This window comes from Eublepharis macularius, chromosome 9 (genome assembly GCF_028583425.1).
Source record: "Eublepharis macularius isolate TG4126 chromosome 9, MPM_Emac_v1.0, whole genome shotgun sequence".
Lineage (NCBI taxonomy): Eukaryota > Metazoa > Chordata > Lepidosauria > Squamata > Eublepharidae > Eublepharis > Eublepharis macularius.
Genome location: NC_072798.1, coordinates 9079146 through 9096015, shown reverse-complemented (window position 1 = coordinate 9096015; position 16870 = coordinate 9079146). Strand labels below are relative to the sequence as shown.

The 16870-nt window shown below is 45.6% G+C and overlaps 1 protein-coding gene across 5 annotated transcripts in view; it reads left to right on the top strand.

Annotated features, from left to right (window-relative positions):
- Window positions 1-16870, top strand: part of SFMBT2 (Scm like with four mbt domains 2) — a 119613-nt gene that overhangs the window by 90260 nt on the left and 12483 nt on the right. For all 5 annotated transcript variants that reach the window (XM_054989227.1, XM_054989231.1, XM_054989230.1 and 2 more), the window contains 5 exons: window positions 3860-3902; window positions 6397-6467; window positions 7134-7273; window positions 9816-9925; window positions 16061-16236. In XM_054989227.1, the coding sequence (XP_054845202.1) occupies window positions 3860-3902; window positions 6397-6467; window positions 7134-7273; window positions 9816-9925; window positions 16061-16236 (540 nt within the window). The remainder of the gene's footprint in view (window positions 1-3859; window positions 3903-6396; window positions 6468-7133; window positions 7274-9815; window positions 9926-16060; window positions 16237-16870) is intronic.

Below are 16870 nucleotides of genomic sequence, written 5' to 3'. Positions count from 1 at the left end.
CGTCAAGCGGTGCAAAAATCCCACACCTCTCCTGCAGTGTTAGCTCAGATCTTATTGCGGGAGAAAGTTTGAAGATACCGAGCAGGGCCGGCACGCCCATTGAGGCAGGGCTGGCCCCTGCCTTGAGCGCTGAGGCGCCGGTGGGGGCACCGTTGGGGGCACTGGGGGGCGGAGGCGTGCGCCGCGGACCTGGCATGCCTGGCCTGCAGCTGCTGTAGCCTGCCAGCCCTCCCGCCCCCTGCCGCCACTGACGCCACCAACACATGCCCCCAGCCGGGTGCAGCAGCCGCAGGCTAGGCACAGCAGGCATCCAGGGCAGTGCGCGGAACCTCCCCAGCCCCCCCCCCCAACTGTACTCTGCGCACCTTCCCAGCTGCCCGCCGGCCAATGGGACCACACGCACTGATGTCATCATGCAGTCCGGGGGCACGTGTGCATGCACTTTGTGCGTGCGTTCGTGCATAGGGGCAGCCTCGAGCGCCAGAAACCCTGGCGCCACCCCTGATAACGAGGGCTTTGAATAATCTGGATAACTGTTTTTTATGGACGAGAAGGGGGAGGGGGCAAAGAGAGGGGCTTGGCTGATCTTTGTGCTCCCGGGCTCTTTAATTTTTATGATTCAGCTGGCCAAGGTTGTTTTCAGGCTGCCTGGTGAATGTAACCCCCTCCCTCCCAAAAAACATTGCAGGGGGGGGAGTATCAACTGTCTGTTTACATTAACATTTACAAGTCAGATTTAAAAACCTGCTTCTCCTTTTTAAAAGAGCAAAACATGCTTGATTTTAAAATCAGGGAGCCATGCCTAATTTTGGAGGCTGCGGCTGAATGCTCGCTGTGGAGCCTGGGAGCTATTAAGGCCGTGGAAAATACACCAGGGGACAGCCAGGCTTTCAAAATGTAATCACCCGATATGTTTTTTCTCAATGCGAAAATGAATTGTATTGTATGTAACTAATTTGGTTTATTAAGTATAGGTTGCATAAAAGCAAGATGTGCAAACGTGGGGGTCATAAGGCACTATGTTTTTCCTGGCAGAGCAGCATGATGGTTTACGTGCATTTGCTCACAGCTCTGGAGAAATAGCAAGTTAGGGTTTAATGTCCCAATGAGTGCAGTAAGCGGAAAGGGTTGCCCGGTCCCCAGGGGCCAGACCAACGTGTTGTTGTGCGGTGGTGTGGTGGTGGTGGGTACTTACCCCGCATTATCAGCTGATGATATAATTTACAGTGCAATATGGAAGCAACAGGTTGCACCAGGGGCCAATTCTCTTTTAAAAATTCTCTAAGAATTGGCTCAAAACTTAGTGTTTGGGGCCAGCTTTTAGAGGATCAGCTTCCAGCACAACCTGATGTTTCCTCGTTGTTCCAGAAATTATGCCATTGGTTGGCAACTCGGGAGTGTGTACACCCATTTCAGCCATAAGCCTCCCAGTTCCCTGCACCTTCCCCCCTCCCCCCACCAGCCAGGTGAGTGGTGACAACGGTGGCTAGGGGTGGAGGATCTTCTGTTCGTGCTGGGAGACTGGCAACCTCCATCAAAAACTGGTGGGCTGGGCAATACTGGTGGTGATGGCCCTTCAAGGTTCTGCCCTAGTCTGTTCAAGTGTTTCCTCTTATAGTAAAGAGTCCAGTAGCACCTTTAAGACTAACCAACTTTATTGTAGCATAAGCTTTCGAGAGCCACAGCTCTCTTCAAAAGATGCAACTTTATTATAGCATAAGCTTTTGAGAACCACAGCTCTCTTCGTCAGATGCAACTTTATTGTAGTATAAGCTTTTGAGAGCCACAGCTCTCTTCGTCAGAAGCAACTTTATTGTAGCATAAGCTTTCAGATGCAACTTTATTGTAGCATAAGCTTTCGAGAACCTCAGCTCTCTTCGTCAGATGCAACTTTATTGTAGCATAAGCTTTCGAGAACCACAGCTCTCTTCATCAAATGCATCATTTGACAATGCCTCTGACGAAGAGAACTGTGGTTCTCGAAAGCTTATGCTACAATAAAGTTGGTTAGTCTTAAAGGTGCTACTGGACTCTTTACTATTTTGCTAGTACAGACTAACATGGCTAACTCTGGATCCTCGTACAGGGGACTAAGATCTGAAAGAGGTTCGAATCCCAGGTCTGGCTTGGAAAGCTGATGGGTGACTTTATCCCACTTGCAGACTCGTATCCATTTGTGATGAGATCTAGTACAGTGTAGTGTTTACAGTATCAGACTAGGATCTAGGAAATCCAGGTTTGAATCCCCGCTGTGGGTGATTTCAGGCCACACTCCCAGCCTAGCCTACTTCACAAGGTTGTTGTGAGAATAAAATGGAGGAAAGAGGAATGAGATAACAACAACAACAACAACAACAACAACAGCATTCAGGACAACTTAATACCCACTCAGAGCAGTTTTCAAAGTATATTATTATTATTCTCGCAACAATCACCCTGTGAGGTGGGCGGGGCTGAGAGAGCTCCGAGAAAGTGGGACTGACCGAAGGTCACCCAGCTGGCTTCAAACAGAGGAGTGGGGAATCAAACCCTGTAAGCCAGTTATGGGCCCCCACTTGGGAGAAAGTCTGAGTATAAATGAAGTCTACAAATAAACTTTGAAAAATATGACCCTTCACCTGCAGTCCTTTGAAGCAGAGCAGTCTATTCTACCAACTTGGCGTTCTGTCATTTCGTTACCACCTCTAACATGTATAACAAAAGCCTGGCAGACCCAGAAATTCCCCGGCAGAGAGAAATATCTAATATGAACAACTTCGATGGTGACATGGAATCTCCGTGTTCGGCAGCAGTGTTCTGGCTACCAGAATCTTGGGGCCAGCCTGAGTTAATGATGCTCTTTCTTAGTAGTGACTAAATCATTACTCGCTAAAAACTGGAACTCGTTGAAAATACCAACAATTGATAATTGGATGACTAGAATCTGGGATTTTTATCTCCAGGAAAAAATTCATGATAAAATCTACCGATCAGAACACTTTCCAAAAAAACCAAACTTCACAACAAAATAGTATCCTTTTCTTGATTATATTTCTAACAGTAATTTGCTACTGCCTAAACACGTGGCAACTTATGTTATGCTTTTGTAAAATTTTAGAATTATGATAGTTTATGTAACATGTAGACATAAGTTGTGTTGTTTAATTACCTTGAGAAAGCTTATAACGGATTCATTCTGTATTTTCCCTCCTATTATTCATTGTGATCGTATTTACTAATGTTGTATTTTGTTTTAGTTACAATATGTAGATTGATATATTGTCAAAAGCTTTCACGGCCAGAGAACGATGGTTGTTGTGGATTTTCTGGGCTGTATCGCCGTGGTCTTGGTATTGTGGTTCCTGACGTTTCGCCGGCAGCTATGACTGGCATCTTCAGAGGTGTAGCACCGAAAGACAGAGTTTGACACTGAGAGATCTCTGTCTTCGTACACCTCTGAAGATGCCAGTCACAGCTGCTGGCGAAACGTCAGGAACTACAGTGCCAAGACCATGGCGATACAGCCAGGAAAATCCACAACAACCAACAATATGTAGATCACCTTCTGTACTTTTTATAAATAGTCAATGTTGAATCTAATAAAGTTAAAAAAAAAAGAATCTTGGGGCCAGCCTAAGAAAGGCTATCCACACCACACCAGTCTAGGGAACTTCTCAGAGGTTTTTAGCTTGCTTTGGTTGGAGAGAAAATGCTGTACTAGGTGCATCTTCAGGCAGACGCAATAAGGCACTCGTGGTGTTCTTATGAAAACGTGAGGAGGTCTAATCTAGCTTGTAGTTCCCATCCTAACACAGAGAGCTGAATATGTAAGACCTTTGCAAACCTATATTGCAAAACTCCCTTCCTCTCATTTTTGCAGTACAAAGGACGAGAAAGATTGCAGTGGTGCAACCAGAAAAGCAGTAAGTAGGCACTTAAAATGTAACTAACAATGCTGCTGTAATATGTAAATAAATAAGATTTGCTCTCTAGGATGGCATAAAGCTACTAAGCTGAACAATTTGGTGTTCAGAAGCGTACCATTTAGCATGTGCACGGATACCTCCTTAAAATAATGTGTGTGCGTGGCTGGAATGCACATTGCCTGACTCAACAGCTTCATGTTTACCTCTGTAGAATTAAGGGACTGTATCAAAATGTTAGACTGACTTGTTTCGGGAATGGAGAATAATTCCTATCTGTGCCAAACAGGTCAACATAGATTACAAGGATCCTCTGGGAGCAGTTCTGAGAGAAAGGTTCATTGCAGCTAAAATGCTGACTGCAAAAAGCTAGAAGTGTACTAAACATTTAAATCGAAAGCCCAGCTGGAAAAAATATGATAAATAGCAAAATCATCTAAACTAATTGAGATTGTCTGGCTAAGAGAAGAAAAAATAAAGAAGCTAGTGTTTAACAAAAAAAGAACTGGAAAACATGCTATGATTTCTGTCTCAAGAGTTAAATCTGAGTATTGACCAGTATAATTGTATAATACTTTTATTCTACAGTTTTTAAATTGTTCTGCTAAATAATGTAAGTCGTTGCTAAGAACGATCGTATCAATGTAAATACAGGTGGTTATTTTTGTAGTAATTGTGGTAGTTTGTTATAAAATAAATAAAGTTTTTTTAAAAAAGAAGATATCCTCTAGCCACAGTCCCGAGAGATGGGTTAGGTTTAAAGAAATGGCTTAATAGTAACAATGCTTGACATTTGTGTGAGGCTTTTGAATACTCAAAGTGCTTACTTTGTAATCTTTACATCAGCCCTGTCAAGTAGGCCAAGTTAATATCTCTGTATTGCGGATGAGAGGTGGCTGTGATAGATGGAGAAATGCTTGTGTCAGCCAGTCGCAGAGGCATGATTTAAACTCTTGACTGTATAGCTGAGCTTCTTAGCTAGATTTGCCCAGAACTGAAGAATAAGCTTCATTTCTCAATAGACAACCAACCCCAAAAATCAAAATCTATAGATAATAAACAGTCTGAGACAGCCTCAAGACTCTCTTGAGTTTTGGGGATGACTTTCCCATAAGGTGAGTTTCCCACACTGAAATACTAGGGTTGCCAAACTCCAGGTAGGGCCTGGAGATCTCCTGCAATTACAACTGATCTCCAGAGGTCAGTTCCCCTAGAGAAAATGGCTATTTTGGAGGGTCAGCCCTACGGCATTATACACCACTGAGGTCTCTCCCCCTTCAAATCCAGGATCCCCCCCTCAAATCTCCAGGAATTTACCAACCCAGAGTTGGCAGCACAATTTCATACAGACTTTTATGCTATCTCTCAGCCTCAAGACCACATCTGCATTATGGAGAAAATAATCCTGGCCTACCTCATAAGGCCCTTTTAAAGATTACAGTACGATGTGTGCTTTGAACTGTGAAAGTGCCATTCTAAAGGTTCAGTTGCTGGTTCGAATCCCATTATTTCGTGGAACTCAGCAGGTGGCCTTGGGGAAGCCACTCCGCTCAGCCCAGCTCCCCAGCTGTATTGTGGGGATTATACACCAACTTTGTTCACTGCTCTGAGGGAACCGCTAATCTCTGTAGAAGAGTGGTATATAAGCGCTGTTGTTGTTAGGTTCAGGGTTCATTTCGAGGGGGAACGCACAGGAACACAGTTCCGGCAGTTCCTCAAAGAGGTCACATGTCAGGTGGCCCTGCCCACCTGACTCTTGGCCATTTTGGGCCTGTTTCGGCCTGGATTGGGGCCAAAACAGCCCGGATTGGGCCTCTGACAGGTGGTGCATCACTCTCCCACTCATCGGTGGCTCGATCCTGACCATTTTGGGCCCCTTTTCAGCTGTTTTCAGCCCCTTTTTGCCATTTTGGGCCCGATTTTGGCCCTGAATGGCCAGGATTGGGTCCAAAACAGCCAGAATAGGTAATGTCAGGGGGTGTGGCATATGCAAATCAGTTATACTAATGACGCACTTCCGGCAATGGCAAGAGGAGTGCCATATGCTAATGAGTTATGCTAATGAGTTTCTCCAGCTCTTTTTCTACGAAATGTGTAGATTTCGGAGGAGCCCTTGACTTTTACTACCGATGAGTGGAGGAATAATTGTAAGACCCTTTTAAAGAAGCTACTCACAGCTTTCATGTTAAGTGAGATCCAGTTTGTACAGTCGAGAATGTTAGACTTGCTCTTGGGTTCGAATTTGCACTCAGCCCCAAAGCTTGCTGGATGTCCTGAGCCAACCCCTTTCTCTGTCAACCTTGACACATTCCACTGGGTGGCTGCCAGGGTAAAATGGGGAGGAGTGACCCCTTATGTGCTGCCCCATGCTTCTAAAAAGCAGGCAAGGATTTAAATGTAATAAACACATAGAAAGTTTTGTCTGGTGTGAAGTGTTACTGGTCCTTCCCCTAAATGGCGTATAACGGAAATGCACTGTTCTGTTATCAAATAGGCTACCGTCTGCAGTGCCTGTGGAGAATATGCTTCATGACCCTTGTATAATCCCTCAGCCCGATGCAATGGGTGAGTTTTTGGTGGGGCTTTTGGAGAGTGCGAGGAAGCTCCTGTAGATTTCTTGCATGGAATGCTAAACAAGTTGTTTGATGAACCAAAAAGTCAGGTTTTTTCCCCTGTCAACATGATTGTATTAGATGCTGTGACGGACCGCCCCTTCACTCGCCCACTAGGAGGCAGATTTTCCCGCCAAAATTCAAGTTTGCCTCATAGAGGAGGAATGAAGCGGGAATCTGTTATAATTGGTGGTAGTAGTGGGATTCAAAAAGAAAACCCACACCCCGGAAGAGACAGGAGGAATTGTCATGCTGAAGGCTGGTTCTCACTGGCCAATCAGAGAGGAGGGAGCCGCTTGTCAATCAATTCCATTCCAGGCAATTGTTAACTCTTTCCCTGATTGCTGCACTTACGAAACCTTCTTTAAATTGCATGCCGTCAAAGATGCCTTTAGCACGTTCCAATTTTGTCTCAGAGCTCAAAATTGAACTGTAGAGTAATTGATCCACATTTAAGTAATCTTCAATATTATCCTTAAATGCATCCGGGTTCTTTCCCCTTTGCTTCAAGAGTGTGGGAAAGTTGCTTTACTCTTTGGGAAAGGGAAGGAAGAGAAATACTCAATTACGATATATGCAACATGAGCCAGTGCAGGCACCCTTGTCTTCTACTCTACAGGTCTCGTCAACGGGCGATACAGTTGTCCTGCCCTATTCATCAACCACCGTTGCTTCTCAGGACCCCATTTGAACAAAGGAAGATTAGCAGAGCTACCTCAATCTGTTGGGCCTGGCAAGTGTGTACTTGTTCTTAAAGAGGTGAGATTCATTGGTCATGGAGCTTACTTCCATACAGTGGACTTCCCTCTAACTGGGCTAGAAGTAAACAAGGTGGGGGGGACAGCAGTGAGGTTGGGGTGCTGGCTCCCATAAGGAGATTACGGGCCCAGAGAATGGAGAGAGACCCTTGACTGGGGGAAGAGAGAAGCAGGGAAGAAAGTATTAAAAGTTCTCTTCCCAACAGTCGCACCTATACAATGAACCAGTGCAGACTCCCAATGCTCATATTGAGAGCTAAACTACAAGAGACGAATTACACGAGGACGCTCACGTGAAGGGAGTCGCAATGTTAGCTGGGAAGCTAAGTTTTAAAAGAGATGGGAAGGCTCTTGTCAATTTCCCCTCTTTATAGAGCCAGCAAAGATCACTCCTCAGAGGGTTTTTGTTTGTTTATTTCCTCTTCGCCTCCTAGAAGGGGAGGTGAAACTGACAGAGCCTTTGGGAGGCAAAAAGGAAATAAACAAGCCCTCTGGGGAGCGATCTTTGCTGGCTCTGTAGAGAGGGGAAATTGACAAAGCCTTCCGATCTCTTATAAAACTCAGCTTCCTGGCTAACATACCTATATTCCTCAAACCGCTGAGCATTTTACAGGGTAACCCTTCCACAGCCTGTCATGAGCCTGTCTCCTGCTCCTAGCTCAGCACTTTAGCACGAAACTGAAAATTCACAAGACTATCCCCCGAACAGTCGGTACAAAGTTCGCTCCAATAGCAAATGAAATAGCCTGGCTGTGCTTTCTCTCTTCTGTGAACATTGGCTGAGGTGGAGGGGGGGTGCACCTCGGGATCTCATGAGCTTTGATGTGCTGAGCACATGCAAATGCTTACCACCCCCCATCCCCCAAATCCCTTTTGGAAATCTTTCCGGTTTCTCTCTACCCTGTTGGTATCAAGTTTAACCAAACTGTTCCCCTGAATGGAATTCCAGTGGAGATGTTAAACCCAATTAGATCTCCTTCCTCAGAGAAGTCAAAAAGGTGAGATCCCCCCCCTTTCCTCCCCAATGTTTAACTGTGTGTGAGATTGTGAAAGAATGTTATTGCAAAGAGAACATGGCTAAGGTGATAATGGACTCCCACGTGAGGTAGACATGAAGCTCAAGCAGCTTGAAGAAAATAAGAGCTACTGATACCACCTCTTCATTTTTCATCCTGGAAAGGAAACTACTCTCTTCTCAAAGCACGTTTCTCTGACATGAGTGTAAAGATTAGTACGGGTCATGTGGCCAGACAAGGCAGTCAAGGGGGGGGGGAGCTATAGAGGAGGAAAATGGACTCAGGAATTCCAGTATTTATTATAAGATGTACACAAAAACAATTAAAAATTTAAAAAGATAAAAGTCTGAATATCAGATCACATAGTAAGTACGTACACGGTTGTAATATTTCATACACAAGGATGGATTGCCCAATGACTAATAACAATTACATCCAAATAAATAGTATCTCATAGACACCTGATGGAGTACCTAAAAACAAATGGACCATATGTGTTTCGGCCCCTAAAAGGCCCTTCTCAGTGGTCAATGTATTATTGTGATAAGCCACACACATCCAGGAGTAAATAAAACCAATAATAGTTATACTAAAATTAAAATGGCCATTTGATTGCAACTTTTGATGGAGTCTTCACACATCCGGGGATAGGAGATACTTTACACCAGAACAACATTGAATATAATAGCCAGATGTGTGGGTGAAGTTACTATGAGAAAAGGAAGCTGATGACTTGCCGGCAAGCTGGGTTGGCACTGGGTGCAAGACAAAGTGGAGGTGGGATTAGTTGGAGGAGGAGGAGCGTCCATCCTGCGCTGGCCCAGCCGCAGGGTCAGCGCCATTTACACCCGAGCATCCGCAGGAGCAGCTTGTCACCCACCCTCCGCTGATTAAGGACTGTTGGGGGGTACTGTCACAACTTTATGGGTTGGCGGTTTTGAGGCATTGGGCTGGATCCCAACAGGGTGAGTGGGCCTTTGGGATTGCTCACCCCGATGGATCTGGAAGCAAGGTTCGCCAGGCAGGACTAGCGACAGAACAACGTGTGCCAAGGTGCCAGCGGGAGGCTGGCAGGTGTTGCATTGGTCGGCAGCCAGGCCTACAATGCCAACGGGGATCCGTGCCCAGATGCCAGGCCAGTGCTTCATCCAGCTGTAATCAATAAAGTTGTGGCCATTTCTAACCCAAGCAAGTGTCTGGTGTGATTCTTAGCCTCAACACAGTCTGACATAGCACATAGGTGACAAACAATACATGGTTCTCTGTATAAATCCTAGTAACTACGCATCATGCAATTCGCAGACAGCAACACCTGGCTTTCAATTTTTAATTTGAAGGTGCCACAGAGCACATGTGCTCTGATGCTCCGAAGTCATCAACTGCAGTGCCAGGCAAAGAATGTGGCTTCCCGAAAGATCTTATTGTCGGTGACCCTTTTCTTGCTCCAGAAGACAAACTGGAGCGCCCCACAGATTGGAACACCATCCCACTAAAACGAGCGCCTCTCCCCTTGCTGACTTTCCACAGGTCCTTCGCATGGTCATCAACTCGGCTTACAAGCCCGGGAGCGTTTTACGGGAGCTGCAACTCGTGGAAGACCCCAGGTGGAACTTTCAAGAGGAGACGCTCAAAGCAAAGTAAGGGCTTCGTTCAAGGGCTCGTGTTTTGTTTAAAACTTGCACTAGGAAAAATGAGCAGACCAAAATTAGGACACTTTATATATTCAACTCATGAATATATATTCAACTCATGAATCTTATGCAAATTACACAATATACAAAATGTACATGAATAGTTCTCATACACAAATAAACACAAATGCCCTCTGATGAAGTGACATACGAAACAAGCAAAATTACCCGGAAGCTTGTCGGGCATAAATAGCATTTTGTTTGCTTTCCTCCCACATTTGTTGCTCACCGCTCCTCCTTAAGAGACTACTTCTCTGGACGTGAGGGATTCCTCGTCCGTTGCCACTTACCTTGCGGCTGAAGAGACGACGAAATTACCGCAACAAAGACAGTAAAAGACTTGTGGCTATTACGGTCGAGGCTTGGCCTCAGTTGGGACTTTAAATGAAAACACTTGATAATCATTAGAAAGTTTATTTGTGTATGAGAACTATTCATGTACGTTTTGTATATTGTGTAATTTGCATGAGATTCATGAGTTGAATATATAAAGTGTCCTAATTTTGGTCTGCTCATTTTTCCTAGTGCCAGTTATATTGGTGAGCAGTATCATAATAGCCCTTTCTTATATCATTTTGTTGAAAACTTGAGCATAGAGCCCTTTCGGGGAGGGGGAATTGTTGAAAATGTTATTGCATTCCTTTAGTGTCTTGTTTTTATTTCATTTTGCTTTGGCGATTTCTGTATAAACACACTGTGTGCATCTACTGCGCCAAGTAACCGCAGGTCTGCTTTTCACATATCTTGCTGGATGTTCAGCAGCAAATGCATGTCCGGGCAGCTACTTCTGGGCCGCAAAGCAGAGAGGGATGGGATTTGCAAGAGGGTGGCTTAACTCCGCCTGTCGTTTTTTTCATGCCCTTATCGTCCTTAGTCCTTTGACCTCACTTGAGACATGCCCGTGGGCATTTGGGTGTTGGGGGGATTGAAAGGAAAAAGCAGAGGTGGGCATAGAATTAAGCAGTCCCTCTGGGAATCATGCTACCCTGCCCTCCAGCAGAGAAGTGACAGCTGAGATCCCCAGATCCTGATCTTAAGAAAGCAATTACACGCTCACAGTAATTTGCCTCTTGGCTGGACGTATCCAGTCGCCTCTCAGCTAAGGTGGAAATGCAGCCGTTCTTTGCCAAAGGACAAATGGTGCCCTTTTGTGCATAATTTGCATAACCTCTCGAGAGTATGCAATGACGTATTCTGCAGTGTATTTAGCTTGCTTCAGTATTTATTTTATTTTTATTTATGTTATTTATTGTCCTCTTTTCTCACTAAGACTCAAGGCGAATTTCACAGGGTGAATGACTGCAGTTAACAGGGTGGGACATCCCATAAGTAATGTAATAGGATTAGGATTGCAGAAATCTGAATCAGAGCGGAAATAAAGCATAAATATTATATTAATTAATGGAGAAATCACATAGTAGGATCATACGTAGAACTACAGATAGTATGTACTATACACAGTAGTGCAATCCACAGTCCGTTATATTGTTACCCAAGCATCTTTATAAACCATTTTGTTACTGTACAGCTATTACCTGTGTAAATAATTCAATTTTGCCCAGTTTTCAGAATACTAGGAGGGTGGAAGCCTTCCTGGGTTCATCAGGCACATCATCCCACAAAGTGGGGGCCACAGCAGAGAATGCACATGTACAGGCAGTTGTGGTTTTGCGCATTTACAGGGTGGCACCTTGAGAAGGCCCCGTTCAGATGAGCGAACCTGCAGTGGTGGACTCTAAGGAGAGAGGTGGTCCCACAGACATCAGGGTCCCAAGGGCATGAAGGGCTTTGTATTTCATTTCATTTATTTTATTTATAGCCTACCTTTCTCTCCAGTGGGCACCTAGCTGGCTTACTTCGTTCTCCTCTCCTCCATTTTATCGTCACAACAACCCTGTGAGGTAGGTTAGGCTGAGAGTGTGACTGGACCAAGGTCACCCAGCAGGCTACCATGGCAGAGTGGAGATTCGAACCTGGTTCTTCCAGATCCTAGTTTGACACTCTAACCACTATACTACACTGGCTTTGTGTGTGATAGCCAGTACTTTGAACTGAACCCAGTAACTGATGGGCAGCCAATGGAGGGACTGCAGAAAAGCCAGTTTGGTGTAGTGGTTAAGAGCGCAGGTACTGGCTGGATATTAGGAAAAACTTTTTCATGGTCAGAGTACTTTAAAAGTGGAATCAGCTGCCTAGGGAGGTGGTGAGCTTCCCTTCACTGGCAGTTTTCAAGAAGAGGCTGGATGAATATTTGTCAAAGATGCTTTAGGCTGTTCCTGCACTGGGCAGGGGGTTGGACTAGAAGGTCTGTATGGCCCCTTCCAACTCTTATGATTCTATGACTCTAATCTGGAGAACCGGGTTTGATTCCCCACTCCTCCACTTGAAGCCAGCTGGGTGATCTTAGAACAGTCACAGCTTCTAGGAGCTCTCTCAGCCCCACCCACCTCACAGGGTGTTTTGTTGTGGGGATAATAATGACATACTTTGTAAATCGCTCTGAGTGGGCATTAAGTTGTCCTGAAGGGCGGTATATAAATCGAATGTTATTAAAAGGAGTAACATGCATGTTCCTCCTAGCTCCTGATGATAACCAAGCTGTGGTCTTCTGCACCAACTGGAGTCTCTTGAGTTTACCTCAGAGAAAGACCTATGTATAGTGTATTACAGTACTGAGTCCAGGAGCTCCTATAAGACTAACAAAATTTGTAGTAGGGTATGAGCTTTCATGAGTCATAGCTCACTAGAGTCACTAGAAGTGAGCTGTGACTCATAAAAGTACACATCTTCCCACAAATTTTGTTAGTCTTATAGGGGTTACTGGACTCTTGCTCTTTTCTACTGCTACAGACAGACTAACACGGCTACCCATCTTGATCTGTCTACAGCACTGAGGTTCTCTTTGGCCTCTGTAGCTGGGAGAGCTTAGAAATCTACTTTTAAAAAAATTGATGTGGTTGTTAGTGGTGGTTCTCCTATATGAAATTCTTCCTCATATGAAACTTGTGCTGTGCACAAAATAAAAAAGGCCAGATTGTAAAGCCCCATTCAAAGCAAGACTTTCTCCATATTCGTAGATATCTAAGCTTGTTGATTTTTCCCCCCTCCTTCAAAGTTCCCTTATGTGGGTCATTACTCTGGTGATCTTTGATCCCCGTTCGCTTTAGCCTCGCTTGTAATATGTTTAATTGGAAAAGCAAAATGGATTTTACGGAGGAATCTTTAATGCTACAATTGACACGGGGCCCAGTGAACTTTAAAGTCTTACAGCGCTCCCGGCTAATAGGCCTGATGTTTTTTATTACTTAAAGATAGCTGGCAAAAATGAAAGGCCTGTTGGAACGGCAATTATGCTATTAATAACGTGAATAGTGGAGCTGACGACATTTGGTTCAGTGGTCTTTTTTTTTTTCCAGTCGGGCTTCTACCCAAGCAGCTTGTTGAAAATAACAGGGAAGGGGTTTTCGAACTCTGTGCTGGAAAATTGTAAGATTCCTTGATGGACTTATCCAGGGTTCTTAACAGGAATCACCAATCGCAAAGAAGCTGCATGAAAACAAAACTTGTCTGCGGTTAATTGCCTCCAGTGTTGTTCTGAGTAGCATATAGGATGCATTTACACAATGTGACCAGGGACCCCCGCAGGACAGCGTGGTGTAGGGGTTAGAGTGGTGGACTACCACCTAGGACCACCGGGTTCGAATGCCCGCTCTGCCGTTGAGGCTCAACAAGTGACGTTGGGCTCGTCGCAATCTCTCAGCCTAACTTACCTCACAGGGTGATAGTTGTGGGGAGAAGGTGAAGGTCAGGAGAACTAACTGTTAAGCCACTTTGATTCCCCAATAGGGAGAAAAGTAGTCCGTAAATAACTAAATAAAAATGGGACTTAGCAGCACCTACCCAAACAGCGTATTCATCCCAGAGTACTCTGCAACGTGTAGGGGGCCCATGACAGATGTACAGGGCCATATAAGAAAACGGGTTCATGCTTGCGGGGGTTCCCTCAAAAATGTAGAAACCAGTTTGGTGTCGTGGTTAAGAGCGGCAGGACTCTAATCTGGAGAACCGGGTTTGATTCCCCACTCCTCCACTTGAAACCAGCTGGGTGACCTTGGGCTAGTCACAGCTTCTTGGAGCACTCTCAGCCCCACCCACCTCACAGGGTGATTGTTGTGAGGATAATAATATTAACACACTTTGTAAACTGCTCTAAGTGAGAGTTAAGTTGCCCTGAAGGGCAGTATATAAATCGAATGTTGTTGTTGTTGTTAATTTATGCATGGGTTAATTGTGCAGTTTTGCATTACTTGGAAAACTACAAGGCAAGAGTCCAGCCGGCCCAAGGAGGTTGGACTGGAGGATCCAAACGGCACATGATGGCAAGAGTTCTGTGATTGACTCCCTTGCTCCTTTCTTTTTCTTCTATATGGTGTTGCTACTGCCAGCAGGGCCGGCTCCAGCATCTCTGGCGCCTGAGGCAGCTTAAGGCTGCTGCTGTGCGCGCATGTGCATGCACCAGACTGTGTGATGTTGTCACTGCATGTGATGTCATCACGCAGGGCTGGCATGCACACGGGGGGCTTCCAGCCCTCCCACTCAGTTGCTCTGTGGGCCGGGCGCAGCAGGCAGCTGGGGCAGCGCATGGCGGCGTACATCCTCCCAGCCCTCCGGTTCAGATGCTCCGCGCACTGCCCTGGCCTCCTGCTGCGCCTGGCCCGCAGCTGTGTGCCGGCGGTGGTGGCAGCACAGAGCAACCGAGCTCAGTGGGGCGCGCCCCCACCCCTGGGCTGGCGTCCCCTCAGGCACCTTAGCGCCTGAGGCGGCTGCCGGGCCAGCCTCAATAGGCAGGCTGGCCCTGACTGCCAGTCTGTTAAATTGACTGTGGAGAAAGCACAGGATTATGAGAGTGCTAATCTGTGGGTCCCCAACACTGCTGAGGCTGTGAACACTTTCAGGATTCTGAGAAAAATCCCGCCCCACAATTCCCGTCATGGGAAGAAGGATCAATCCTTAAATGACTGCAATGGGGGAATTCGCATTTGGGGGAAGGTTCGAAGCCTATGAGGGAGGCCGTTATGTCTCAGTTGGTGTTTCTTGCAGACTTCTGGGCTCTTCTGAAGTAGTTTCTGTTCCAGTGAGGTAGAAGAAACCCAGTACAATGTTTTGCTTTGGGGAAGTGGAAGTGGGTGCCAGGAAACACATTGGCAGGCACTGTGGTGCCCACAGGTGCCATCTGGGCCATGTGCATATGTGTGTATGCGTACCATCCTTTGTATGAGAGCCAGTTTGGTGTAGTGGTTAAGAGTGCGGGACTCTTATCTGGAGAACCAGGTTTGATTCCCCGCTCCTCCGCTTGAACCCAGCTGGGCGATCAAGGGTCAGTCACAGCTTCTCAGAGCCAAACTACAAGTGACGCCTGACACAGGTTGGACACTTGTCAGCTTCCCTCAAGTTCTGATGGGAAATGTAGGCAGCTTGGCGGAATGTTGGACAAGTGACAGTTGAAAAGTCCGTTGGACAGCAGTCGGAGAGCCGAGCTGCAAGACCAGGATGCCTACATTTCCCATCAAAACTTGAGGGAAGCTGAAAAGTGTCCAAACTATGTAAGGAGTCACTTGTAGCTTGGCTCTCAGAGCTCTCTCAGCCCGACCCACCGCACAGGGTGTTTGTATGTGGGGCTAATAACATACTTTGTAAACTGTTTTGAGTGGGTGTTAAGTCGTCCAGAAGGGAGGTATATAAATCGAATTATTATTGTTATTATTATTATTATTATTATTATTATTATGCATAATAACATGGGTAGTACATGCGCACACATAAACATGCCACAATCTGCCCCCATTTAAAACTGTGGAGGAGATGTGCCCTTTGGCTCTACATGTACGTAGATCTATGCACTTGGTGTCACATTGCAAGTGATACAACAATGGGAGGTGAGTGCATACAGTGACAACAGCTCCCAGCTCCATAAGTGCTGAAACTGTCTCTAAGAGGAGTACCTTTTTAAAAATTAAAAAAACTGCCAAGTTTTTAATTAATCAAGTAATGCGCTGACCACGTTGCACCTTGCTTCCACAGATACCGAGGGAAAACCTACAGGGCAACTGTCAAGATTGTCCGCACGTCAGACCAAGTCCTGGATTTCTGCCGGAGGGTCTGCACCAAGCTGGAATGCTGTCCAAATTTATTCAGCCCTGTGCTGGTTACCGAAACCTGCCCAGAAAACTGCTCCGTCCATACGAAAACAAAGTATAGTGAGTACTAGTAAGGGGGGGAAAGACAGATCACAGCATTGGCGCCTACTTATAGAAGGTTATTAACCATCCAGGTTCCCACAAGCCAGTTGGGACAGCTTGTGTCTGGGAAGATGAAAAATGCTGCTTTTTCATCTGGACTGCAATATGTCAAGAACAATTAAGTGCCATTTGCAGGCTAAGAGTTAAAGTAGACATTAGCTGATTCCGCACACGTTGGATAATGCACTTTCAATGCACTATAGCTATCATTTGGAGGTGGATTTTTTTGTTTCACGCTTGAAAAATTCAGTTCCAAATGATCTCTAAAGAGGATTGGAAGTGCATTATCCAACGTGTGCGGAATCAGCCATTCTCGTGTAGGGCTGCAGTATGAGACAGTGTTTGTTGGCACTGTTTCTCTTTGCTTCTCTAGAGATTAAACTGGTTGGGAAAAATGAACTGGGGAATAAGGCAGGGAAGCACCTGGAAGGGCATCCGTGGGGAGTAATTAAGCCGGCAACATGGACAAGCTAGAGCAAAATTCACCTAAGAGACTCAGGCAGGAGGTAGAGATGGAAAGGTCAGCCCCCAAAGTTTAACCTAGACAATGAAGATATAAGTTCTACTTGACTGAGATGAGCCAGCTGTAGAC